Raw genomic sequence first — 24,643 nt, forward strand, 5'->3', positions numbered from 1 at the left:
GATTTTTCTTCATCTTTGATTTAATTATAATGACAAGGAAAAAATAGTTATTTAAATTATTTAACTTATATTAAAGTCCATTACATAATTTAAATAATCAGTAGCAATACAAATGATTCAAAAAAATCCTCTTCTAATCACCATGTTTATCATTAAATTCTGATCTACAGTGTGAATTCTGTAGAAAGTTCTACATTTTACAGTGTTTTGCAATTTAAACAGCATGATAGTCATTGCCTTGTTGTTAGGTTTTTCCGGACTAGATTAATGATCTCACGACATGAAAGACTGTCCAGACCACGTGCAATACAAAATATAGAAATGTACTTCATGGAGCCGCAGTACCTCAGTCGTTAGGGCATCTGACTACCATGCGAAAGACCCACGTTCGATCCCCGGTGGGGGAGAACCAGGATTTTGTCCACCTGTTCAAGCAGCTCCGGCACCCACCCAGCGTCATATAAAGTGGGTACCTGGAGGAAACTCGGGGGGGTAAAGGCAGCCAGGGGCATGGTGCTGATCACATCACCCCCACCTTCGCCCGTGATCAAGAAAGTGTGTGGCCCTAACTCCACACCCCCTATACGCCTTCATGGCATGGTGCAAAGCACAGGGGAGCACTTTAATTTTACTTTACTTTTATGTAGAAATACAGAATTTGAGTAGTGTTGATTTAATCCTGACCTAGTATTCTCTATAAACAAATGCATGCATATCTAAATGCATGTGACTGTATATATGTTAATCTTCGTGAATTGCTTTTTTTCTTTATGTGCACAGACAACTGAACACATACAGGTAGAGCAACTCTTAACTGTAAAATAACACTAAGCTATGATGATCTGTTTACATAATAGGTCTACTTTATTGTGAACATATAATTATTAATTATCTTTTACAAAAAGATAATGTTTTTCTCCTTACCAAATTGCACTGTCCAGAAATGTAATATCCATAAAAACACAAAAAACATATTGATTGATGTTAACCATGTACAGTGGGATCCATGAGTATTACCGCGCAAATTGTCCATCACCATGTTCATGCACTTTATTTGACCCAATAAGAGCTTTAAGAATTAAAGGAAAACTCAAAACAAGCTGTTGACATCTTCTGTACCAGCGTAGATAAGAATCCATCGCTTAAAAACACATAGGATGTAAGAGAAAAATTAATGAAATTAGTCATGGACAATTTGCAGGGTAATACTCATGGATCCCACTGTACAGTGGAATGTTATATTTTCTTCACGGGTCTATGGCTTAAAAAGTTGAAATGTGAGAAAATGTACAATCCAGGGAATACTGCTACTATTTTGCTGTGTTGTTACCATGATACTTTAAGGTATGATGTGGAAATACTTAAAAGCAGGGTTCATTGTTTTTGCAGCAACAAATCTGCTTGCAACTGACAGATTGGAGCCAGATTTAACTGTATCCAAATGAGGTTATGAAGTTTTCTTGGAAAAAAAAAATCAATTACATTTTCATGAGTTACACTTATTACTTGAACATGATTAGAGCAGATTTTACAATGGTGTTACTTAGTGATCAAATATAGTGTGGAATTGATCCAGTGTGTACGTGTGTGTGCTTATCTTTTTCTTCCGACATCTCAAGTAATTAACGATCAAAGAAGCTTTATAAATATTATTGTTATTGTCATTAGTAAGTTCTTATTGTAGCATGTAGATTTAAGTGTAGTCCTTTCTGTGTGAAATTGTACCCACATATGGTATTAAAGCTCCAATTTTATAGAGCATTAAGAATAATACTGTTGCCTTCCCAATACAACAGCAGATGAAAGTTCTTCAGCAACAGCATCCACGTGACTTATTTGCAGAAGTCGACAGTTATGCCTCATACAATAATAATACAAGAGTTTATCAGAGTTTCTTTTAAGTTTGCAGTGGGATGCAAATCATTGTGCAGTGTACTTTAATAAAAAGACACTGCAGCAACTTAGCACTGTCAAAACTTTATTCATAAAAAAATTGGAAGAATGTGAAACTTTGTTTCCCCATCATCATTATGTTATTCGAAAGTATTAAATTATGCAAATTATTTTGCCAGTGAAAAATTGTATGTCCAAGTTATTACACAAGTTACCAAACTTGATAAATATGAACTTGTAGCACTTTATACTACAAAAGCAGCACAATGCTACTATTCAAATGAACGAACTTACTCAAAATGAAGCAAGACCAAGTTTAAACAAAGTATCTCTGATCAAAAAATCAGTTGCAGCAAATCTCCCTTTGGGTGTCATTTTTTTATCTTTCATTTTCATAGGTTGATTCCCGAACTTTTTCCTCGATTCCCAAATCAGTGAAAAGTCTGAGCCCTTACTCTGAATGCTACACCACAATGCACAATTATGGTTCAATTCTGATGTTCAAGATTATCGTGTCAAGTTTACACGTTTTGTTGCACCTTTCAAAAGTGGCTCAACACCCTAGTGAATTTGGCTATTGTGGAAATGTTTAGGGTGAAATCGGAGTCCCGAAGCATGTGATATGAATTGATCTCGAGGTGTAGAACATGAATAGTGGACACTGACATATATATAATGTACAGTGTTATCCATTTGAAGTGTCAGAAAAGTATATTGTTATATACAAGAGGTTAATGTACATATCTCTGAGCAGTTTGTTTATAAAGGATGTTAAGTTTTGAGTGAGTGGAGATCTACAGACTTTAGCTGCATGGTGTTTCATTCAAATATTTTCTTGCGTGTATATAACAGTTTAGTTTTCTTGACATCTCAAATGCGTCACCCCATAGATTTCCATTTTCCCATTCTGGATGTCTTCACAACAGAACGTAGGGAACAAAATTTACAGAATAATTAGATATTTCTTGCACTACAATTTGGTAATAAACTGTTCAAATAAAATGTTTAGTCTGGGAGAGGAACAAGGGGGAAATCACGCAATTTATGACTAATATAACAGTTGGGCTGAAAAGTTCGTAGGCTGACTCATAGATGGCGTTACTAGAATTAAATCCATGTGATTTTTACTTAGTACTAACCTTCAAAAGATACGTGTATAAATTTCACAGCTGCCGGATAATTAGTTCGTGAGATATAGCATTGTGAGTGAAGCAGCTTTTGTTATTGTGAAAAAATGGATAAAAAAGAATTTCGTGTGTTAATAAAGCATTGCTTTTTGGCGAAAAAAAATACTGTTGAAGCCAAGGCTTGGCTTGATAAACATTATTCGGACTCTGCACCAGGAAAATCAACCGTTGAGAAGTGGTTTGCTAAATTTAAACGAGGCAAAATGAGCATCGAAGACGATGCATGCAGTGAACGCCCCAAAGAGGCTGTTACCGACAAAAACATCAAAAAAGTCCACAAAATAATTTTAAATGATCGTAAAGTGAAGTTGATCGAGATAGCTGAGATTATTACATAGCGTTGTTGGAGCGTTTAAAGGATGAAATCACGAAAAAACGGCCCCATTTGAAGAAGAAAAAAGTGCTGTTTCATCAAGACAATGCACCGTGTCACAAATCAATTAAAACGATGGCAAAATTATGAATTAGACTACGAATTGCTTCCCCATCCACCATATTCTCCAGATCTGGCCCCCAGTGACTTTTTCCTGTTTGCAGACCTTAAAAGAATGCTCACTGGAAAGAAATTTAGCACTGATGAAGAGGTAATCGCCGAAACTGAGGCTTATTTTGAGGCTAAAGAGAAATCGTACTATAAAAATGGCATCGAAAAATTGTATGACCGCTATAATCGTTGTATCGCCCTCAAAGGCAACTATATTGAATAATAAAATCGAATTTTGTCAAAAAATTATTTTTTACTATGTTAGCCTACGAACTTTTCAGCCCAACTGTTAACAGGCATAAATTTAGAGCTTTCTACCTAAAATCTTATACATAGAATACATTCTTGAAGATTAAGAATTAAAACTTGGCAGTAATTTACGGGAAGTCACCAATTTTGTGACCACAACAACTGCTGTAAATTTATTTGGACTGAAATTCTTATAGCACCTAAATACCTAGGAGTACTAGTCTGGTTTTGTACATGAGCAAAATCGGTCAACATGTTTCAAGATGGTAAACTTGGCACAGAAGAGAGATTTCAATTATTGAATATTTATGGTGTAGCACTTGACCTGATATCCATGTGTGCAACAGAAAGAAAAGAAAAAATAATAATTTGAAAAGTTTATGAAAAGTTAAGTAGAATTTCATTTGTTGTTAAAAGCGATCACAAACTGTTATAAATGCTTTAACTACTGAAAATTGTGGTCGCCAGCAACTGAACCTCTATATTTTGTGTCAGTGATAACTTCTAGACTAACCACAATTTTCTTACTTTATATCTCTGTGTAAGTTGCTATGCCCATTCCTGTACATTACAATTTCCTATTGCTATTCAATATCCTTGAACATGTGAACCCTTCGTCATCTTATTGTCAGAGACAAGTTTACAGAAATCTTTCAAACACTTTCAATACCTTTAATGCCATCAAGCAAACTACGGAGTCAATAAAAGATAATGATTTGTTTACTTGCTACAATTTTTAGTACTGCATATGTCTTTTGAAAGAAGTGGAGGAGGGGGACCTCATGACGTACTGAAATGTTTCTATCTTACAAAACAACTAAATTTTACATAAAACCTGGATCCTGACATTCATAAGAAAGAAACAATAATTAGTGTGAGATGTCAGATATGCCACACAAGTAGATCACATCTGTCTGCAGTTACAGAAATTGAGGGGGAATATATGTGCTCTTTTTATGCACCAAGTGTATATGGGAAAAATGCAGTGCTAAAAACTAATTGCTACAGTAAACCCTCGTTAACACACTCGCTTAAGACGAACACTCGGTTAACATGAACAAAATGTTGGTCCCGGCAGGGATGTATTATATCTTATAGAAAGTTTTATCGGTTACCATGAATTACGAACTGTTTTTTAGTCCATTGCGTCATTAGATCTCATTTAACACGGAACTTTCAAAGTATTTCATATTTTTCTCTGATGTTCCTCTGCTAGGTATGTAAGAAATCGCTCAACAATCTCTATCATCTTGTCAACAATCAACTTATACAGTATTGTAACCAACAGATTCAGATCAACAATGTGTTCAACTGTGTTTTTCTATTCTTTAAAACATAGCCAGTACGAGTAACATCAAGATTAAAACTTGGGTGCAATTGCTCGACAATCGCGTCAAGAATGAGCTTATACGTATTTCACCAACAAATTCAGTTTTGTGTTCTGATGTGTTTTTCTATTCTTTAAAACGTAGCCAGTACGAGTTTGATCCGAATTGACTGCTAGTTTTACGGAAGCTATGAGTACAGTTGGCCGTGAAGTTACCAGGCATTTGCGTTCCCGTCTAGGACAGCGCAATATACAGGAATTTTTCACCAGAAAATAATCTATGAGCACTTTCTTTAAAAGTTCATTACTGAAGTACTGTTTTCTAAGATGACATACATAATACGTATTGTAAATGGTTAATGTATAGAAAGAACTGTATTTCAACAATACAATTTGAGTCCCCGGTTAGCACGAATTTTTTTAACACAAACTCTTCGATTTTTCGGTCACTTGGGATTCGTGTTAACGAGGGTTTACTGTATTATGTACAGGCTGAAAAAAGTAACGTGGGTGGGCAATTACAAAATGTTCATTTAATCAGACTAAGGACAGTTAAGTGAAATATGGAGGAAAATGTAAAATTTTCATACCTTTGTGATTTTTCTACATTAGTGAAAAAGTACAAACTTCAAATTTTAGTAGTTCATTTTCAAACCCTCAGCACTGCCTGTGCAAATTTTTGAGCCTGCTGTACATATGAATCAAAATATCTGAAAATTAAGAGAGCCCAGTGCACAAAAATATCTCTACATTCATCACATTTTTCCCTCCAGACTTAAAAAAAAAAAAAAAAAAAGACTGGAATACATACATGCACAAGAAAGAAAAAAGTAAAATGCAATCAGCTAATTACAGGTACGATGACATTCTACAAAATAAACAACTATTAGATTACACTGCAGGCAGTTTTTAGTTCTCATTGGTCCATCAGCCTTATATTACAGAGTGCTGCAAGGAAACAGTAACCATTGGTTGGGAGGAGAATTTGAAGTATGCATTATCAAAAAAATGCTACACTTCTTTTTAAAATTTGTCATTGAACTTTTTCTTCTTCCTACATTCTAAGCAACAAGAAATGAAAATCTGTACGAAAATATTGTTCACATTAATCATGAAAAAATTGACTATCAACAAGAAACACAATAACTTTTGCTTCATCGGACAATCTTTATTCCTTATGAAAGTTACCACTTTTCGAACGAGTAATTGCACCACGGTTAGCCATCTGTTTCGGCAACACATTCTCTTCATTGCTCTTGCTACCGTTAATGTAGTGTTGCGACAATGGCTGCTTTGGACTAGGAGCGTGTTCCGAGTTAACGGTTGACGAATTTCTCACTTGTTTCCGAGAAACAGGGCTAGACCTACCCCCTACTACTTTTCCCTTTCCTTTTCTACCTGATATTTCGGGACTCCGTGCCGTTTCCTGAGAATCCTTTCTGAGAGAATTGTCCACATCGTGGCACTCACTACTGTCATTTTCTTTTGATTGCGATTCCATTGGCTGACTCATCTGTAGCTTCACTTCCGTAATGAATGCGAAAGGGTCTTCCTCCGATAAACTGGAATTGTTCTGACCCTTTTCTGCAATGACATTATTTTTCAAGCTCTCACGTCTATCCTTTTCAGGCTCCAGGTTGTTGTCGAGACTAACATTTACATCCACGTTCATCTTATCTCCATCCATTAGAAGGTCTGGCAGTAATTTTTCTGTAAATAGATTTTGTTTTTAATAATGCATAACTAGGGTTACTGGATCACTATCAGAAAAAAGTAGGGACACAATAATTCACGGTAAATAATATGTATAGGGTGTGACAATAAATCGGACGATTTTACAACACTGGATATAGCTAGTTGTTGCATCAGAGGTCATATTGCAGCCCCTGCTTTACCATTTTGTTATGATGGAGTTATGGTATGGACCACATTAAGCTTTCGCTGTAAAAGTGTATGATAAAAACAATGGACATATTCCTTGGCCTGCCAGATCAGCAGATCTATCCATATGTGATTATTTTCTTTAGGATTATTTGAAAGCAAAAGTCTTCCAACCAACCTTCACGCACCCTCAATGAACGTATACATCGGATCCAGGAAAAGGTGGCTCAAATTCCTACCCAAAGACTGATAGTGTGTATGGAACAAAATGGAGGTCATCGTAGTAATGTTATTTTCAAATAAATCAAAATGTAAGGACTGCATTTGCATTTACTTTTGGTATTTCTTCATAGTTCATTTTATCTTAATTTTGTGTGGAGTATTTAAAATTGCCCGATGCATTGACACACCATGTATTAGGCGCATCCAGAAAGTAAGTTCATGCACAAAAAGGAAACATTAATTCATTCAACGATTTATTGCCACAGATACAGCACATGTCCAGTTACTTGTCAACATAATTCAGGCACTTGTCATGGTGTGGGACCCACTTCTGTATACCTGTGTCGTAGAAGTCCGCTGCCTGGGCGCCGAACCACTGTGTGACAGCTGTCTGAACCTCTTCGTCGCTGTGAAAATTTTGACAGGACAGGAACTTTTTCAGGTGCAAGAACAAGTGGTAATCACTGGGAGCGAGATCCGGGCTGTACAATGGATGATCGAACACCTCCCAACTGAACCTGTCCAGAAGGGCTGCAGTGCGGCTTCACATTGTCGTGCAGCAAGATCACCCTGGCATTGAGCTTGCCACGTCGCTTATTCTGAATGGCTCGTCACTATGTCCCCAGTGTTTCACAGTAATGGTTAGCATTCACAGACTCACCTCTGGGCAGAAACTCGATGAGCAGAATGACTTGTCTGTCCCAAATCACCGTGCACATCACTTTTCGCACCGACACAGTCTGTTTGAACTTCGTCCTGCATGGAGATCCAATGTGACGCCAATGCATGGACTGCGGCTTGCTTGCTTTCTGGGGTGCTGTATGCAACCCACGTTTCATCCCCTGTGATGATCCGGTTGAGAAAATCGTCATCATCATGGTATTGATTGATTTAGTTTATTTTACTTCGCGTTTTGTGCCTCTTGGCTAATTTGCAAAGATGGGGACGAGTGATGAAATTGATGAATGGACATTCACAAACAACCAAGCCCGAGCGAGATTCGAACCCAGGACCCTTGGCGTCGCAGCACGATGTGCTAACCACTCAACCACAGGGTCCGGCTCATCATAATGGTAACTTGCAGAAATGTCAGTGCTGTGCCCATGAGTTTTCCTTTGTGTTCAGGCGTCAGTTGTTTCGGCACCCACTGGACACACAATTTCTGGAATAAGAGGCATTTGGTAACAATGTCATGTAACAACGGCCGAGAAATCTGTGGGAAATGGCTGCAGAGTTCCGCGATCTTGATGCGACGATCCTCCAATATGCACTGCTGCACCTGCTCCACAAGCTCGTCCATAATGGCCGATGGCCACCCACTGCACTCGTCGTCATGCACATTTTGCCGGCCTTCAGTAAATGTTCTTCACCAACGATGCACCATCTGCTTGCTCATGATGTCTGGCCCATACACCTGGCACAGCTGACGATGAATTTCGATCAGCTGTATGTTTTGTGCGTTCAAGAAGTTGATCACCGAACGAAACTTGCACGCAGCGGGAGATGGAATAAGAGCTGCCATGTTTCATCGCTGCCGCGATGCTACTGAGGACTTTCGGGAGGCATCTTCTAGGACATACACTAGCCAGGGCAGGTGCTTCTCATGCATGCGCAAAACTGGTTTCAATACGCATGGCCTGCCACCTGTGGGCGAGTGGGAAACTTACTTTCTGGATGCGCCTAATATAATACTACAAAACACTGGAAAAAATGCAAAATTTCAGTCCAAAATTAATGAAATTTTAAATTATATAATTTATCACACCATCTTCCATCATAAATTGGTGTCCTTTTATCCTGATAAAATAAATCTTTTTTATCTTCCACATACTACTGCTTTATCAATACAAGAATATCTGGCCAAACATCGTATGCCTACTCTTCCATATCCTCCATATTCACCTGATCTGTCACCATGCTATTTATTTCTGTTTTCCCATGTGAAAATGTTGCTGAAAGGGAAGTGACAGATGTGCTCAGAAGCATCCAAGAAGAGACTTTCTCTGCTTGCTTCCAAGACCTCCAGAAACGATGGCGGTTGGGAGGGGACTACTTTGACAGGACCAAGAACCATTAGTTGCCGAGTTGAATATATTATTTTTCACATCAGTTCTGGAACCTTTGACAAAGGTTATACATAAAAAATTCATGTTCAACAAATATAATTTTTCCAGACTCTGTTTTCACTCAAAACTACAAACCCTGATTTTGACAGGTCCTTCAGTTCTAGTTGGCGCAGTTACATCAATGACACACACTATTTCTTTAGGGCTACAAAAACTCTCTGGAAAATAAACCAACATACCTGTCATACAATAGTCTAACTCAAATTACATCCAATATGCACAACACTGTACCTGAATGGCTATTGTATTCAGCATAACAAAATATGATAACGAAAGAAGACATACAAACCATTCGAAATATGTCCGGATGCTAACTGTTCCCTGAGACTATCAACTTCTTTCTGCAAGGTTGCCATCCTAGCTTCGGATAATTCAACATTGTGCACTAGATCTTGCAGATGATTCTGCAAAGCCTGTTGAATCCTAGTCACTAGCTGTGCCGCTGGAACAATATTATGTTCCGCACTGTAAACAAGGCTCATATTTTAGAGGAGACACTCAAAATTACTTTTGTTGCAACACTAATAATAATTGATTTGTTCATGTACTCTGCCATTTTCCTCACAGTGTAAAACTCTCTACAATTTAGTTGTACAGGTTGGCCCCCAAAAAAGGTAAACTATTTTCCTACCAACACGTTTTGAAGTTAACATCTTTGGGGGCCACTCTTATCTTAACTGATACTATGGCACATGGATAGGACAGACTGGTCCCAATAGAGGTATGTATGTGTATTGGTGCATCACTGAAAATTTTTCTCATTGATATTTCTATGAATTGTTTCTGGCAAAGTGCTCAATTATGCCATTCTGATTGGTCACTTTTGTGCAACTTTGGGCTTAAGCCAGAATCTCACGAAACTAGATATCCAGTACTAATTTTCCAGTTGGACTTGCTCCTTTGCTAGTTTTCATGTCACACGAGACTTGTTACTGTACTTGTTGAAATGCTTTTGTTCCCAAAAGGCATTGCACAGAGCAGACAAGATAAAAAGATGGACGAGTGATTTGAATTCAATTTGAATTTGAATTTGAAGTTAAAATTTTGGGTGCGTCAGTACTAAGGCTATTTTGCACCCGTCACATTATACGGGGTCCAGCCCCTTATCGTTACAAATCACAACTCTAACGTTGCAGAACTAAAATCATAAAATATTAAAATGTTCTGAATTTTGAATTTGAATTTAAAATTGTGGGTGCGTCAGCACTAAGGCTATTTTGCACCCATCACATTATACGGGGGCCAGCCCCTTATCGTTACAAATAACAACTCTATCGTAGCAACTAAAATCATAAAATATTAAAATGTTCTGACTTTTGTTAAAAGCTGAGGCTGTAAAGGGGCACTCAGCACACATAAGGACAAAAAACAGGACAATACAAACTGACCATGGGGCCAGTCGCCAGAGGCCTCGTTAGTCGTCAGTCCAGGGTGTACTAATGTGGAAGTGAGGTTGACATTTGGGTGTACTACGTGGAAGGTCATCCCCTTACACCCCACGAGTGATTTGAAGAATGTTGTACGAGAATAACTACTTCTTTTCTTTCATTGAGCAGCGAACAAAAACAAACACCCCCCCGGAAACCCACAGATAAGAAACTCTCTTTCCAAACTCTCAGAATATCTTCATATGACCAAACTTTGCTCTGATTGGCATTCTACAGAATCCAGCAGAGGGCAGCCAGTTGCAATTAGAACACAGGCTAATTGTCAAAACCAGTGAAGCCGGGGGAGCCAACAGTTGCTTTTCCCCTCAACAGTTTTCCTGTTTGAAAGGTAACAATAGGTCCTTGCCTCGGTGGTTGGGGGCGGACCGTTTGTCGTAGGTATAAATACCGGGTTCCGGCTTGTTACGCACTCTCGCTGCTCTCAGTTACTCAGACAGTTGCCGACTCTCTCAGATAATCTGATACAAGGCCCAGTGGATTGAGGCAGTTTCTTTTTACTGAGCCAGATGGATCCATAAAGATGCACAGAGAGTGAGCACCGTATGTATAGGGACCTCTGCGTGATAAACTGCGCTATGCTAAGTAGGGTACTTGTAGAGTGAAGTTCTGTTAAGTGCATTTCTCTGTTTTGCGGCAAAAGGCAACCGGGAGCAGTTCTTAATGGATTGTAATGGAAAGATGCATATATGGAGTACGGGATGTATGTGTAAATAAACTGTACATAAAGAGATTTTCCGTGAGACATTATTGATCGTAACAACAGTAACATTCCAGTGTTATGTGCTTGATATTCACACATAAAACATAAGGTTCTAGACATGCGATTAGATAAAATATTCATAATGAACTGACTTCATAGAATTATGACTAGACACCGGATTTTAAAGGCAAGTCCTTTTTTATTTTTAAACACGAATCATGGAATAAACAACAACAGTGTCGATAATTATGTTCCACCAACAAGATTACATGGTTTTAACATCTTCCCCCCCCCCCCCTTTTTCAGCCCACAATCTCTTTCTTTCCGTTTTTAGAAAGATTTTTCCTTCTGGTCCCTTAATTGACAAGATTTTCAGCCTACATTCCCTTTTTTCCATTAAAAAACACCTTCCTTGGTCCCTTTATTGACAAGATATCAAATATTTTGTAAGACTGTATTTTCCCTTAACAAAACATTCAACAATTGTTATTTGGAGTACAGTGCAGCGATTGTTGAAACAATGTGATCTGAGCTTACCCAGCAACAAACGCATTGAAAGCGGCATGCCTGTTGGGTTGAAAGTGTACTTATCTGCTAGATTTAAACTTTTATTGTGAAGTTTTTTAAAATAGTTTTAGCTATGTGACAGTGACGACAGTATTGAGTGTCGGTGAAATGGCGAAGCCAGGTATGGAATGGCAAGGAAGATTTCATCAAAACGTATTCGCTGTACTTTTACCTTCAAAAAAGGAAATGAAAAAGGAATATAGTTTATTTTTGCACTCCACTAAAAATATTATTTAAAATGAAAGCACAATATATACCATTCATATACAAAAAGGTATACATTAATGCAAAATTTAATGCATCCCTTTTTATATATGAATGGTATATATTGTGCTTTCGTTTAAAATAGTATTTGTAGTGGAGTGCAAAAAAACTAGTCTTTTTTTGGCAATATTTTATTCCTTTTTAGAGGAAAATTTTTCCCTTTAAAATCCAGTCTCTAATTATGACATACTTTGTGGTGTCTGCTAAAAAATGAAAAATAAAACATGAGTGTGATGACATAGCCTGAATGCATGAAAAGCATTAACGAAGATGCATTACTGTGTTATGCTTTAAAACTGTAGCAAAGTTTGACTCCATATATCTGCGAAGGATATAGGTTACAGATGACTTAATTTTTGTAGATGAAATATGCAAATTATGTATATGCATTCACAAACATTTAAACCTTAATGTAATGAAATACTAATAACTTCCAGTTTGATTTATTTTGTTCTTTACATGGAGAAGGACCAAGGAACCAAGACTTACCAGGTACTGAAATTAATTCATGAAAATATACTTTTTAAGTATTTGTTGGATAATCGAAGATTACTTATTTCCGCATGACTTATTGGAAGGCAAGAATGATATTGTAATCATAAGGTAGCGAAGGGCAGTATCAAAGAAGTCTCTGCACACTGTTACTTATAATAATATGCATAAAATATTAATCAGGAACTTAACTTTTTGAGCATTGGATCTAACATTTTTTTTGTTATTCAATAAATATTCAATATTCTATCTATTTGACATTAATTTCCCAGCCAGGGCAGTTGTTTATATGATTATTTTTTTGCGAAATTAACTAGACCTAAGCTAGATAATGAATAGCTGCTGTTATACCTCTATTCTTATACCATCTTTTTTACCTATGCATGTGATAACAATAATACATGATTAATGACTTGATTGATTTAGTTTATTTTACTTTGCCTTTTGTGCCACTTTTGACTAATTGTGAGGATGAGTGATGATATGATGAAACTGATGAATGGACACTCACAAACACCCATGCCCAGACTGGCATCGCAGCGCGATGTGGTAACCACTCCACCATGGGAGCCAGATCACGATTAATTAACTCACATATTTAATTAAGGTAATTAATTTAATGTGATTAATTTAATTTAATCCTTTACATTATTGTTATTATTTATTATTATTTCTGAGACTTGGTTCGAACCAAAATATTTCTAGATACGTGCCCGAGTAGGACCACTTTTTGTGAAATATGTGAACAAGAAATGAGGCCATGTTGAATGGGAATACTTACTTCAGGGAAGTTACTATTTTCTGGAAAGAATCGGATGTACATGCAGCACTAGGAACTAGTTTGTATTCAGTTTGCGAAGTTTCACCCAGATTGTGAATTCTTAAAGGTAAAGCCTCAAATGTGCTGGAAAGAAGATAAAATAATTGAAAAAATTGGTAAAACACAAAACTTCCAATAATAAAAAAAATATATAGAGTGAAAAACCCTTTAATTCCGATTATATTTTCACATAATTTTGTATATCATACTACTTATATGTCCTGGATCATTGATGTCTGAAAGTGTTTCCAGTTTCGTTGAAGTGTACCTCAAAAACAAACTATAAAAAATAAAAGTTCCCATGCATATTGCACCATACCATAAAGGCACATTCAAGGATGAGGACATAGGACCCAAACATTCTTGATTGGAAGTGATGTGATTAGCATCATGCTCAAGCTGCTATTGTCCCCAGGTGCTCATTTATTTAAGCTGGCTGAACCCTAGACTTGCTTTATGCAGGGATAAGACTGGAAGAATTTGACCATAGATCACATCACAGGAATCGAGCCAAGGTCTCCTGGATGGCATTCAGGCACCCTATGGCTCCCAATTGGGCGTTACTCATGTCAAAATACTGCAACAATAAAATGTTATTTTTGTAACTAAATTTTCAGTAAACTGCAATAAATCCTTCATGTGACAATTTATTTCTAACAGCTATTTCAGTTTGAAATATCAATGCTATTATACCAGTCTAGAAAGTCAGATGCCTTGATGAGCAGCCCATATGTCTTGCAGTGAAAAGCTACTTGTAGACCTTGACAATCACAGAAATATTGTGCCACACGGTTTAGACTGTCTATTTCAATGTGAATAGTTTTGTTTCAAGTGAGGATAAGAAAGAAATGAAAAAGTTACTTCTCCTTTTGTGCCACTTTTGGCTACTTTGCGAAGATGGGTATGAGTGATGATATGATGAATGGACACTCACAAACATCCATGCCCAGGCCAGGATTCAAACCCGGGACACATGGCGTCATAGCATGATGTGCTAACCACCCCACCACAGGGGGCCGATAATTTTGTTCATGTATGAATGTTTCGTCCATCATTTCTGCTCTCATGTAACAAGAGAAAACTTGTTCATGTGTGGGGTCGTACCTTTTAACACTTAAAATTAACAAAAACAATATATTAAATAAAGATACATTAAATATCAGTTACAAGGTTTGGAAAAAATCACTGATATAGTGCTTATTAAACACAATATATATGCTTGTATTATTTTGAAAAAAAAAAAAAAAACTGACAGTAATTCATCTTAGATTTCTGTCTTCAATCCCAAATGACTACATGAGTTTGTTTTTTAAGTCCACTTTGTGCACAGTCAGGCTAATCGGGACTGGACCTACAGTTTAAGTTGGAATCCGAACCACTATGGGCCTCCACCAGGTATCGAACCCGGGACCCCTTCATTACAAGGCAACGATGCAACCACTGCGCAATCGGGAAGGCCCTAAATGACTACATGAGTCAATGAATCTAATTAGTTCTATATAATTTAAAATGTCATTCCAAATGAGCATACAATCAACAAACTGTTTCCAAAGCTCATAACTGCTGTTCAATAGACCAGCCTTGATTGGCGAGTCAAAATCAAAATGAAAGCCAACTGGTGTGAAATTTTGTAATACAAATATCTTTTCACAAACTGAAGAAAAATGTGCATTTAATAGTCTCAACACATCAACATCTATAAGCAACACTACAAAAAAAAAGTTCTTAGAATGAGTCTTCAACTTACCTATGCTTGTATCTTACAAATATGTGATCAAATAAATGTGTGGAGCCAGTGTTTGACACAGAAAAGGACAAAAGACACATCGTGAACAGATCAGGCGGCATATGTGACATTGCACTGCTCAACTGCTTGTGAACAATTTTTTCTCTCATATGTGGAGTGAGCTCCGAGTTCCTTCTAAAACGATACCAGCCTACAACTTCCTGTAAAATATATATCAAATATATCAAGAAATGGTACATCGCATAATAAAATAGAATATTAGTTTTGCCCAATATTTACTTAAAGAAACACAGATTTATTAAACAATTATTAAAATATTTATGACTAAATTCTGGCAACAATGGCTGCTTAGTACAATGTAAAAATGCACTGAGATTTCAGGAATTTCAAAATTTCTCTAATATATTAGTTAATGCATTTGGAGACTTTTCTTATCCATAAAATTATCCATTACATCTAAAGCCAAATAATTAAAAACAAATTACCTTTTGTTTATCCTTCAAAAATGCCTTCAATTTCTCCACATTCAGCCTTCCAGCACTGTTGTAAAAAGTAAAGGAACTTGGCAAAGGCATTAGTGAGTAAACATCTGCAAGTAATGATCAAGAATTTTAAAAAGATTTCCAATACTTCTTAAATAAAATTCAAGTCACTACCTAGAAGCAATTTATTATGTTTTTCACAGTAGTACCTAGTGACGCATGTCTTTTATGCAGGCAGATGGTGGCCATTATGCAGCTTTTGGTTCAGACTGCGACTTTAATCCTTTTTATTCTTATGACCATTTATTCTGCTTTTATCCATCTAATGTGATAACTTTGTCCTGTGGACAACCCTAACGAAGAATATGGCAAGTGATCGAAATGTAAGTTTTTTTTTAACAAACCTTTTAAACTGCTTGTAAGTAGTGGCTTGTGCTTCATTTACTAATTTCAAGCTGTAGCCATGCAAACATTTAAGAAATTATTTTCAACAATATTGTTTGGTATATATATATTATTAACTTACGTTTTGCGAGTATCAAGGTAACTCCAGCGACGTTTCGGGATGCAACTTCTCCCTTCCTCAGGCTGCTCACGTTTAGGTTATGTATAAATCATAACCACGTCGAACTCTCCATAAGTACAGGATATAGGATTGGTAAAAGGTGTGTGGTTAAAAACATTAAAAATCTAAAACCCATTACAGGTGCACGTCAAACTACCATGCCGGTTTCCAAATTAGAAACTGCTCCTTGAAATGTTAAAACTTTAAAACTGTGAAATGGAAGGGAACGGGAGGGAAAGCACCCGACCTCGTGCTCTTCGAGGAAACATTGGAGAATTGCAGCACACGCAGACCTTGGCTTTTCAGTTTTAACACCTGATATCGAACCCGGGACCCATTGATTACAAGGCGGTGACGCTACCACTGCACCATCGGGGAGGCAGTTTCTAATGGAGTTGCAAGCTAGTAGATCTAACAGAGTTTAGATGCTGGCTGCCATTTCATCCAATCCATTACCAGCTCCCCTGCTCCATCGTGTTTTTTTCAATGACCACCTTCTCCGACTTGGTCTGTGTACGTGGATCATTCAGAAGACATCTCTTGCTTATAGCGGATTGATAATCGCACGTTAAGCATGTTTCTTGCAAGTTGATAAATGTCTATCTCACCCTTCTTTGCACAGAATAGACATGTCATGTCATTCACACAATGTACGGAAGATTTTGGAGCATACAGTAAGCACGAGAACTACAGTTTGCCTATTACTATTTCATTCAGATACCATTGTTCTCAGAGGGTGCAAAAATATTTCCTGTGTTTGTCTGTTGGCAGGAAGGATGCACTTACTTTTCCTTTTCTTGCAAATGCACATGGAGACTTATCATATCTTGACAAATATTTTTAATAAGAATTGAAGCTATTTTCCCACCCACATGGGTATTTTAGTACTATATTTCAGAAAGAATTTAACTATCATTCTTTCATGGAATCTCAAACACACATCTGTGTCATCTGAGCCTCTCATAACCACTTCATAACCCTCATTAGTAGCGGCAGAATTCACCAACAAATTACCATAGCTTTTTCATGTTTACTATTGAGATTGAGCACTTTGGGGCTCGCTTCAGATGTGATTTTGCATCATTTATATCCACAGTTCACGAAGTGTTGTATTCAAAGATTTACAAAATGCTCTGGTTTCCTACATTCGTTAACAAGAAATGCAATTAGAGTTGTTTTATTCATTATGTGACTTAGGAATTTCCTTCACATTCTGACAATCTGGGAAGATGAGATGCTCTGTGACTGATGCCTGAGTTCTTTCCATGTGATTATCGTTTCGGTGTTCTTTATAGACATCCCATTGAACATATCAGACATCGATTCTTGGACTAGTATTTCCTTCTGGAAAGCAATGGCAAGGCAGATAAACCTCATCAAAGTTTGACTCCTCTTCTTTTACTCTCTGAATAAGAGCCATAGCATCAATCGCCGTGACTAAATTTCCAGATATTTCCTCAGGGGGAATAACGATTTTCTGCAAGTATGTCTGTAATGTCCATGATAATGGTACTAAGAGAAAGCCCACTTGAAGATTCAGATTCTGTGCTGTTCCAATAATTCGACCAATTAGTGTCTTGTATGATAATTGACCTGCCATAACTATCTACAGCCTTCTTCTTGGATCAAGAGAGGAACAGAGAAAACTAGACAAAAAACATGTACAGCTGATGTTGATGCAACTAAAAGAACATTCAAACAACAGATACAGTAGAGTATGGATTAATACAGATAACAGAAAGACTCTACACTCGGTTGACCCAATGCTTACATGATGTGCATCGCTAGATAGCAATGTGTGTACCAATAGAACAGCTCAGAAACGGACATGGTCACAGTAGTATGGTGTGTGATCTTGAACAGCCAACACCACTGCACATCTGTGTGGCATAGACTCAATGAGGTGATCGATGAGAGCTTGGAGGATTCCTTGCCACTCTTCACTTTGGGCAATCTTCAGCTCTGGAAGATTTGAGGGAGGGAGGTGCCATCCTACCTGGAATCCGTCTGCCAAGTGCATCCCAGACATTCTCTATGGGATTGAAGTCCAGTAATCACGGTGGCCACTCTATACTCACTATTCCCTTGTCCTCTGGCACGTTGTACACTAACAGAACTCTGTGAGAACAAGAATTATCGCCAATAAAAAGGAAATGATAACCTATTGCATCTACGAATGGCATGGCAAGCGGTCTGAGGTTCTCATCTCCATATCTAAGGGCCGTCAAACTGCCATTTTGGATAACATGGAGGTCCGTATGTCACACAATTCTGATTCCAAGCCAGAAAATCATTCCACCACCTCCATTTTATAATGTTTCATGAACAAAAACAGGGTTATAGCATGTTCCACATTCCCTCCAGATTAGGCACGTCTATTGTAAGGCTGGGGGCTGAATCGCGACTCATCGGAGAACACCGCTCAACCCCATTCGTTGTGGCCCCAATTGCGATGTTCCTCAGCAAAGTTTCTACAGACTGAAAGCTGTATGGTGATGGTGGAACACAACCCATGAGTATATATGCATCGAGGCCATCTTTAAAAAGGTGATTGCAGACAGTTTGAGATGACATCTGCGCCATATGCTCTCTGTCTGTGAGAATGGCATGTTATAGTTTCGTTGCATTCTGTCATCTGTTCCAATCGATTGTTAACAAAAGGTACCTGTTGTCTCTTGCTGTCGTTGTTCGCGGACGGCCTTGACCTTGCCTTCGTCTAACATTTCCCGTTGTTTGGAACCAAATATACAGACGAGAAATGGCATTTTGAGACACACTAAGGACTACAGATACCTCTTGCTGTCTGTCCATCTTGCATCCTTCCTATGGCTCTCCACGCCATTGATTCAGGTAAATCACACTTTAGAGGCATTGTACCACTTGCCCACGTTCCCCAGTGAACTCTTACACTGTCCTTGGACTGCTACTGTCATTCTCACAGCTGCGCACTTCAGTTGTTAATCCAGAGATATCGGCATTAATGATGGGCAAATAGACAATTGACTCCAGTAATGGCGTTAAATAAATACCATCCAACTTGTCAATTAAATTATTAGAATATTCACATATTTTAATTAGTCTTATTAATAAAATCTTAATTATTATTATCATTATTATTAATTTAGATCAGAATTACTATAATTGTCATTTCTAATAGTAAAAGTCAAAATATTAAAAATTATCAAAACTTTCCATTTACATCAAGGTTATCTGGGGGAGTGGAGTGATAACACACAGAAGGCAAAGAGTCATGACATGCTATCACATATTTTCCATCTCTAGGCATCATAACCTTACCAAAATATCATATTAGAACCCATCCCCCCCCCCCCGAGTGGTACAGACAACTTGCCTGACTCAAGGCCTATATAATGCGTGTGGACCGCATAGAGAATTGTGGTTCTGCCGAATAGGTTTTTGTTCAAGTTTGTGTTTTCGCTCACCAGTTTTACTACATTATCTTGGGAACTATTGGAGCTGCAATGATTGTATTATACCATTTTATAGCTCTGGTTCTGCTATACATTTATCTTTGTCCATTTTTAACGAAACATGAAACAAAAGGAAGGAAAAAGGTGCTGAAACATCAAATGGGAGGTAAAATGGGGATAAATGAGCGAATCTCACAAAAACGTGCAACAAAGTGTGTTCATTTTACTTCATTTTGTGTCTTAAAATACATATTTCAAACGATCGGTATGAAAACAGCTATATTTTTGGGAAGGTGCTGCATCTTAAAATCCACTTCAAGTACATACATTGTGCTTGATTGATTGAGTTGGTGTTTTAAGTCCACTTTATGCATGGTAATGCTAATTGGGACTGGATGTACAGTTTAAAGTGGGATCCGAACCACTCTGTGCCTCCACCGAGTATCGAACCCAGGACCCCTTGATTACAAGGTGACGATTCTACCATCCGTAAGGCCCTGCTCAATTTACTTGTCAGGATCAATTTTCTGATGACGAGAGCAATGTATACACTTGAAACACAACTAAATATTGACTTTATCTGGCTGATACCCCAAAATATTTGTTTGCATACTACAATATTTCAAGTATGTCCTTTGATTTTACAATTAATAAAAACTAAACTGATATTTCTATGTGACACTCACACATGCTATCTTAGTGAGAGACCTGCAATATATACCACAAAATGAATTAGTACGAATATGTGAGCACTTACTTATTACAGTTTCAGTCTTTTCACCACACATCTGAGAATCACTGATGGTGTCTTTTACATGACTCTCAATATCCCCAAGCAGAAACCCCTCCTGCAAGATAAAAGCAATTACATCTAACCATGATACATTTTATGCTTTTAGCTAAAGGATAAATTATTATTAAGTTAATACTACTTTGTCAATTTATACTGATACTGAATCTCATGAGTTCATGCAAAATAGTGGTCACATAAAAAAGAATAATAATTTATGTTGTTATGAATATAGGACATGGTTGAGCTTTACATGTGACTGTTCTCTACAGCACAAATTTATTTTACTTCTTATGTTTGTTTGTAAATATACAATTATATTTATCATCTATTTTTAACTTCAAATGTTAATGTTCAAGTTGCTGTTTAATAACGTTTGTTTTCTATTTGTTAAATTGTACAACGTTAATATGTTTGGCAACATTGTCGTTGCTATGGTAACAGAGATAACAGTCATGGAAATTGCAACAGTTGTGATAAAAGTTTCTATCAAAAAGTGATTTGCTGAGTTTCCTTAGAGATGTAATCAGCCCACAGAAGTATTGCTTCGGCTTCGTGAATTGTGAAAGATATTATTCAGTTAATAACAGTACACGTGTAATTAATCATCGACGGCAACAGCACATACAAAACACATAAAAAAGTCTGGAAATGTTTAAACTTGTTCTCTCAAGTAAGAGTATCCTTCTCACTAGTTCATAATTTCAAGCAAAAGTACAACATCTTTTTAAGTTGTTAGGTTGATCACAGACATGCATGCTGAAGAACCTAAAGTGAAGGAAAAATACAGTGAATCAATTTACTAGACAGAATGCTCATTGTTATTATATTCCCACAAAATATGTTCAACTAAAACCATCCATTATTCAATCATCAACGTGATGATGGTAATGAATAATAGTTTACTGATAGTAAGGGCTGATTGTACAAAGCAGCTGATCCTCGATTACCCAGTAAAATTGATCTGCAGTCATGCTGAACTCTGATTTTGAGTTGTATAAAAGTTGAACTGAGATATGAAAATCTGCATAGGCATCCCGCTACCATTATACTTATTTTAGCATGTATTGCGCTCTGATTCGGGACCACTTGTAACTGCTTGCATATATGCAATTTACCACCGCACAAGCGGTCATTCTTCAATCAGTCACAAATTACTAGAGTTGGAAACATTGTTTGGGCACAACAGCAACATCCAGCCCTGCTTGTTGATGACCTGCGAGGGGTGGAAAGGCTGTTCCCTTAAAATCCCGAGAAACCTCAAAGTGCTCTGTTCCTACACTGACATCCAGTATAAGTTAACCAGTGAATTTTCTCCAATCAGCAGACCTTGACTGTACTTCAGCTGTTGTACCATGCTTGAAATGAATATTTGCTTTAAAAAGGTGTTGCAAGTGAACATATGCGGCAAAATTCAAAGCTGGAAGAATCAATCCATAAATAAAGAAGCACCAAAAAAAACAAGGTGAACAATGATAAATATTTCTTCCATTCTTCTTTCTTTCCATATATTGTCTCATTGTTATTTACTGTTTGAAATATCTTTTTTTTTTTAATTTACCTTAAATGACTGTAAGAATATCTTGTTTAATTTCGAAATCAGCAAGAGGTAAATTGAGAGCAGTCAAGTGTTCATACAAACAGAAAATATAACCCATTTCATTGGGTGAAGAGGGAGTACTAAACACATTGCATTTTAGTTGGTAAAGCTTCCTCTCCTCATATGTAAACTACACATATCTTCCTTTGTTTCAAATAGTTATTTGTTTTATAATGAAATAAAATTTTGGGCGTAATTTACATCCCAGATGACAAATGACGTTCTTGTATCATTTTTTTTTTCCATTCTAGAAACTGCAGACACATTTTACATTTGAAAACTTAAGTTGTTTAATTAAATGCAAGGAAAATTCCATATGTTACTTACAGGAACGAATGGTCCACCTGTTACTTGTTATCCTGTAATCACAAAATAAATGGAACAAACATCTCCTCACATGCACAATAGCTCCGAATCCGAGGATAGGATGTTGTTTTGTCTCTTTTAGCATTAAAAAAAGAAATACAGTTTTTTAAAATCTATTTATGTTAGCGCATTTTCTTCTCTTTGCAACTGATAGTTGCTTTCACCATTAATGACAAATCATCCAGGTGGAAGTCGCACCAGCAATAAATGCCCATATAGCATCTAATTTACGTGATTTTACTAAATTTGAAGTATGTACAAATATTTACTACATCCAGCACCTCATATTTATTCTTTATTCAAATATTAAATATATGCATTTTCTGTTCAGTGTTGGGGAATTCATAACATCACAGGCAGGCATACTAGCGATATCAATGTTTTGCCACATTGCCAAACCTATTTTTTGACCTAAGATCGACAAATTGACAGTTAGCTTTTTTATACAGCATGATAGAGGCTTTAACTTAGTTCATTCCCAGATCGTGGATCAAATCTGACCTCCAGTTAGTGATGTTTATATAACCGGCCCTATATAGAACAAATGTGAGAATGTGGAGTGGCAGACTTGCTACTGAAGGTGCCGAGTTGGCTACTGACCTGGGTGCAAGTGTCCATTCATCATTTTAGGGTCAATCATTCTCATATTTGCCATTAGATCAGGCACAAAAGCAATGAAAAATATTTAAAGAAAAATAATTCAACACATTTCAATAATGTAACATATGTATACCAGTGGCTGGCAACAGTGCACTGTGCACAAGATGGCCACCCACAGTAAGCTGTGTTGGAGTACACACTTCGTTAATAAATAGGTTATTCAATGAACCTTGTTATTGTATCTGGAATACAATATAAAACAAATAATGCATTACCAGAAATAAAAACACATACATAAAAGACTGACTGATTGATTTACCCATTAAGGCATCGATGAGAACACTACAATAAACAAGTAAACTGTTAAAAAGTAAATTATGCATGTAAGGGTACCCTTGACCCTCTGTACTCCCTTGAGAAAGTGAAATATTTTGCATGCTTCATAAAGATTAACTTGCTTATGAACATTTTCAGGTGTTTTAGCTTGCAGAAATGTGTTACTGTGAAGTAAAGTCGTTAGGGTCAAGCAGAACAGCCCTAAGGCTTCATATAAATGAATATAGGCCTGTTTCAAAGAAAAATCGTACACAATACTCTGTAGTTCTCATTTTTTATTTTAAGAATTTCTGACTGGTTTTAATGCATTGTTCAATGCCATTATATATGTTTGTTATTTGTTAATTATTTATAAATAACTCGTCTAATTAGTTATTTCCCAAGGAAATATTATGGAACAACGTAGGTCATAAGTTTACATACTCCAGTTGTTTATTTGCTGGCAAGATATGCCTTCTCATCCCTGGGTGACATCGCCAAAAAACCGGTTCAATTAGTGCTATGGAGTATATATATCTATCTTAAGATACACATGGAACTTTATTAGAAAGCAGTAAGTTATGACGCCTGCTGAGAAATGACTCATTCACTGAGCGACGCCCATTAGGATATGATCATGTATATCAAATATGTAGTTTGTAAGTTAAAATCTAATTCATACGTTCCTTTCCATTATTAATGCCTTTTTTGTTCTTGTTGAAAATAATTGATTGGTGTATTGTAGCACATAAAAATTATTGTTCTTCTCTAGCCGTTCTGTGCTTTTACGTACACATTTGTTTCTTGCTTTGGTAAACAAATGACAATCACAAAATAAAGCAACTTTTACCATGAAATTCTACGGCACTTACGTGCAAGAAATTATTATCTCAAATACACATTAATACTTGCCTGATCTCCCAAACTTTTAACGTTTTCATAAAGCAAGAAAGACAAGACAGGCCCCGAAACTGAAACATAAACATTAGTCGCCATGTTCACAGCTCACGAAACTACAACACAGTGTAAAGTATAAATTTTGCAATATGGCGCAAGTCGCGCCAAACATATGAGCATCTAACGACCG

General features: G+C 36.9%; 1 protein-coding gene across 2 annotated transcripts; it reads right to left on the reverse strand.

Annotated features, from left to right (window-relative positions):
* Positions 1-1,465: 1,465 nt before the first annotated feature.
* On the reverse strand, positions 1,466-24,643 carry LOC146004396 (BRISC complex subunit Abraxas 2-like). Of its 2 annotated transcripts, none has more exons than XM_083143216.1 (7): positions 24,469-24,643; positions 20,643-20,733; positions 15,893-15,996; positions 15,408-15,607; positions 13,622-13,744; positions 9,659-9,834; positions 1,466-6,850 (listed from the first exon to the last, which is right to left on the reverse strand). In XM_083143216.1, the coding sequence occupies exons 1-7, from the start codon at positions 24,550-24,552 to the stop codon at positions 6,309-6,311; spliced, it is 1,320 nt and encodes a 439-aa protein (XP_082999342.1). In that variant the 5' UTR covers positions 24,553-24,643; the 3' UTR covers positions 1,466-6,308. The 2 variants fall into 2 exon arrangements, with proteins under 2 accessions (XP_082999342.1, XP_082999343.1); XM_083143217.1 differs by lacking the exon at positions 24,469-24,643 and adding an exon at positions 22,603-23,672.

The sequence above is a fragment of the Lepisma saccharinum genome, chromosome 21 (genome assembly GCF_977018435.1).
Source record: "Lepisma saccharinum chromosome 21, izLepSacc3.1, whole genome shotgun sequence".
NCBI lineage: Eukaryota > Metazoa > Arthropoda > Insecta > Zygentoma > Lepismatidae > Lepisma > Lepisma saccharinum.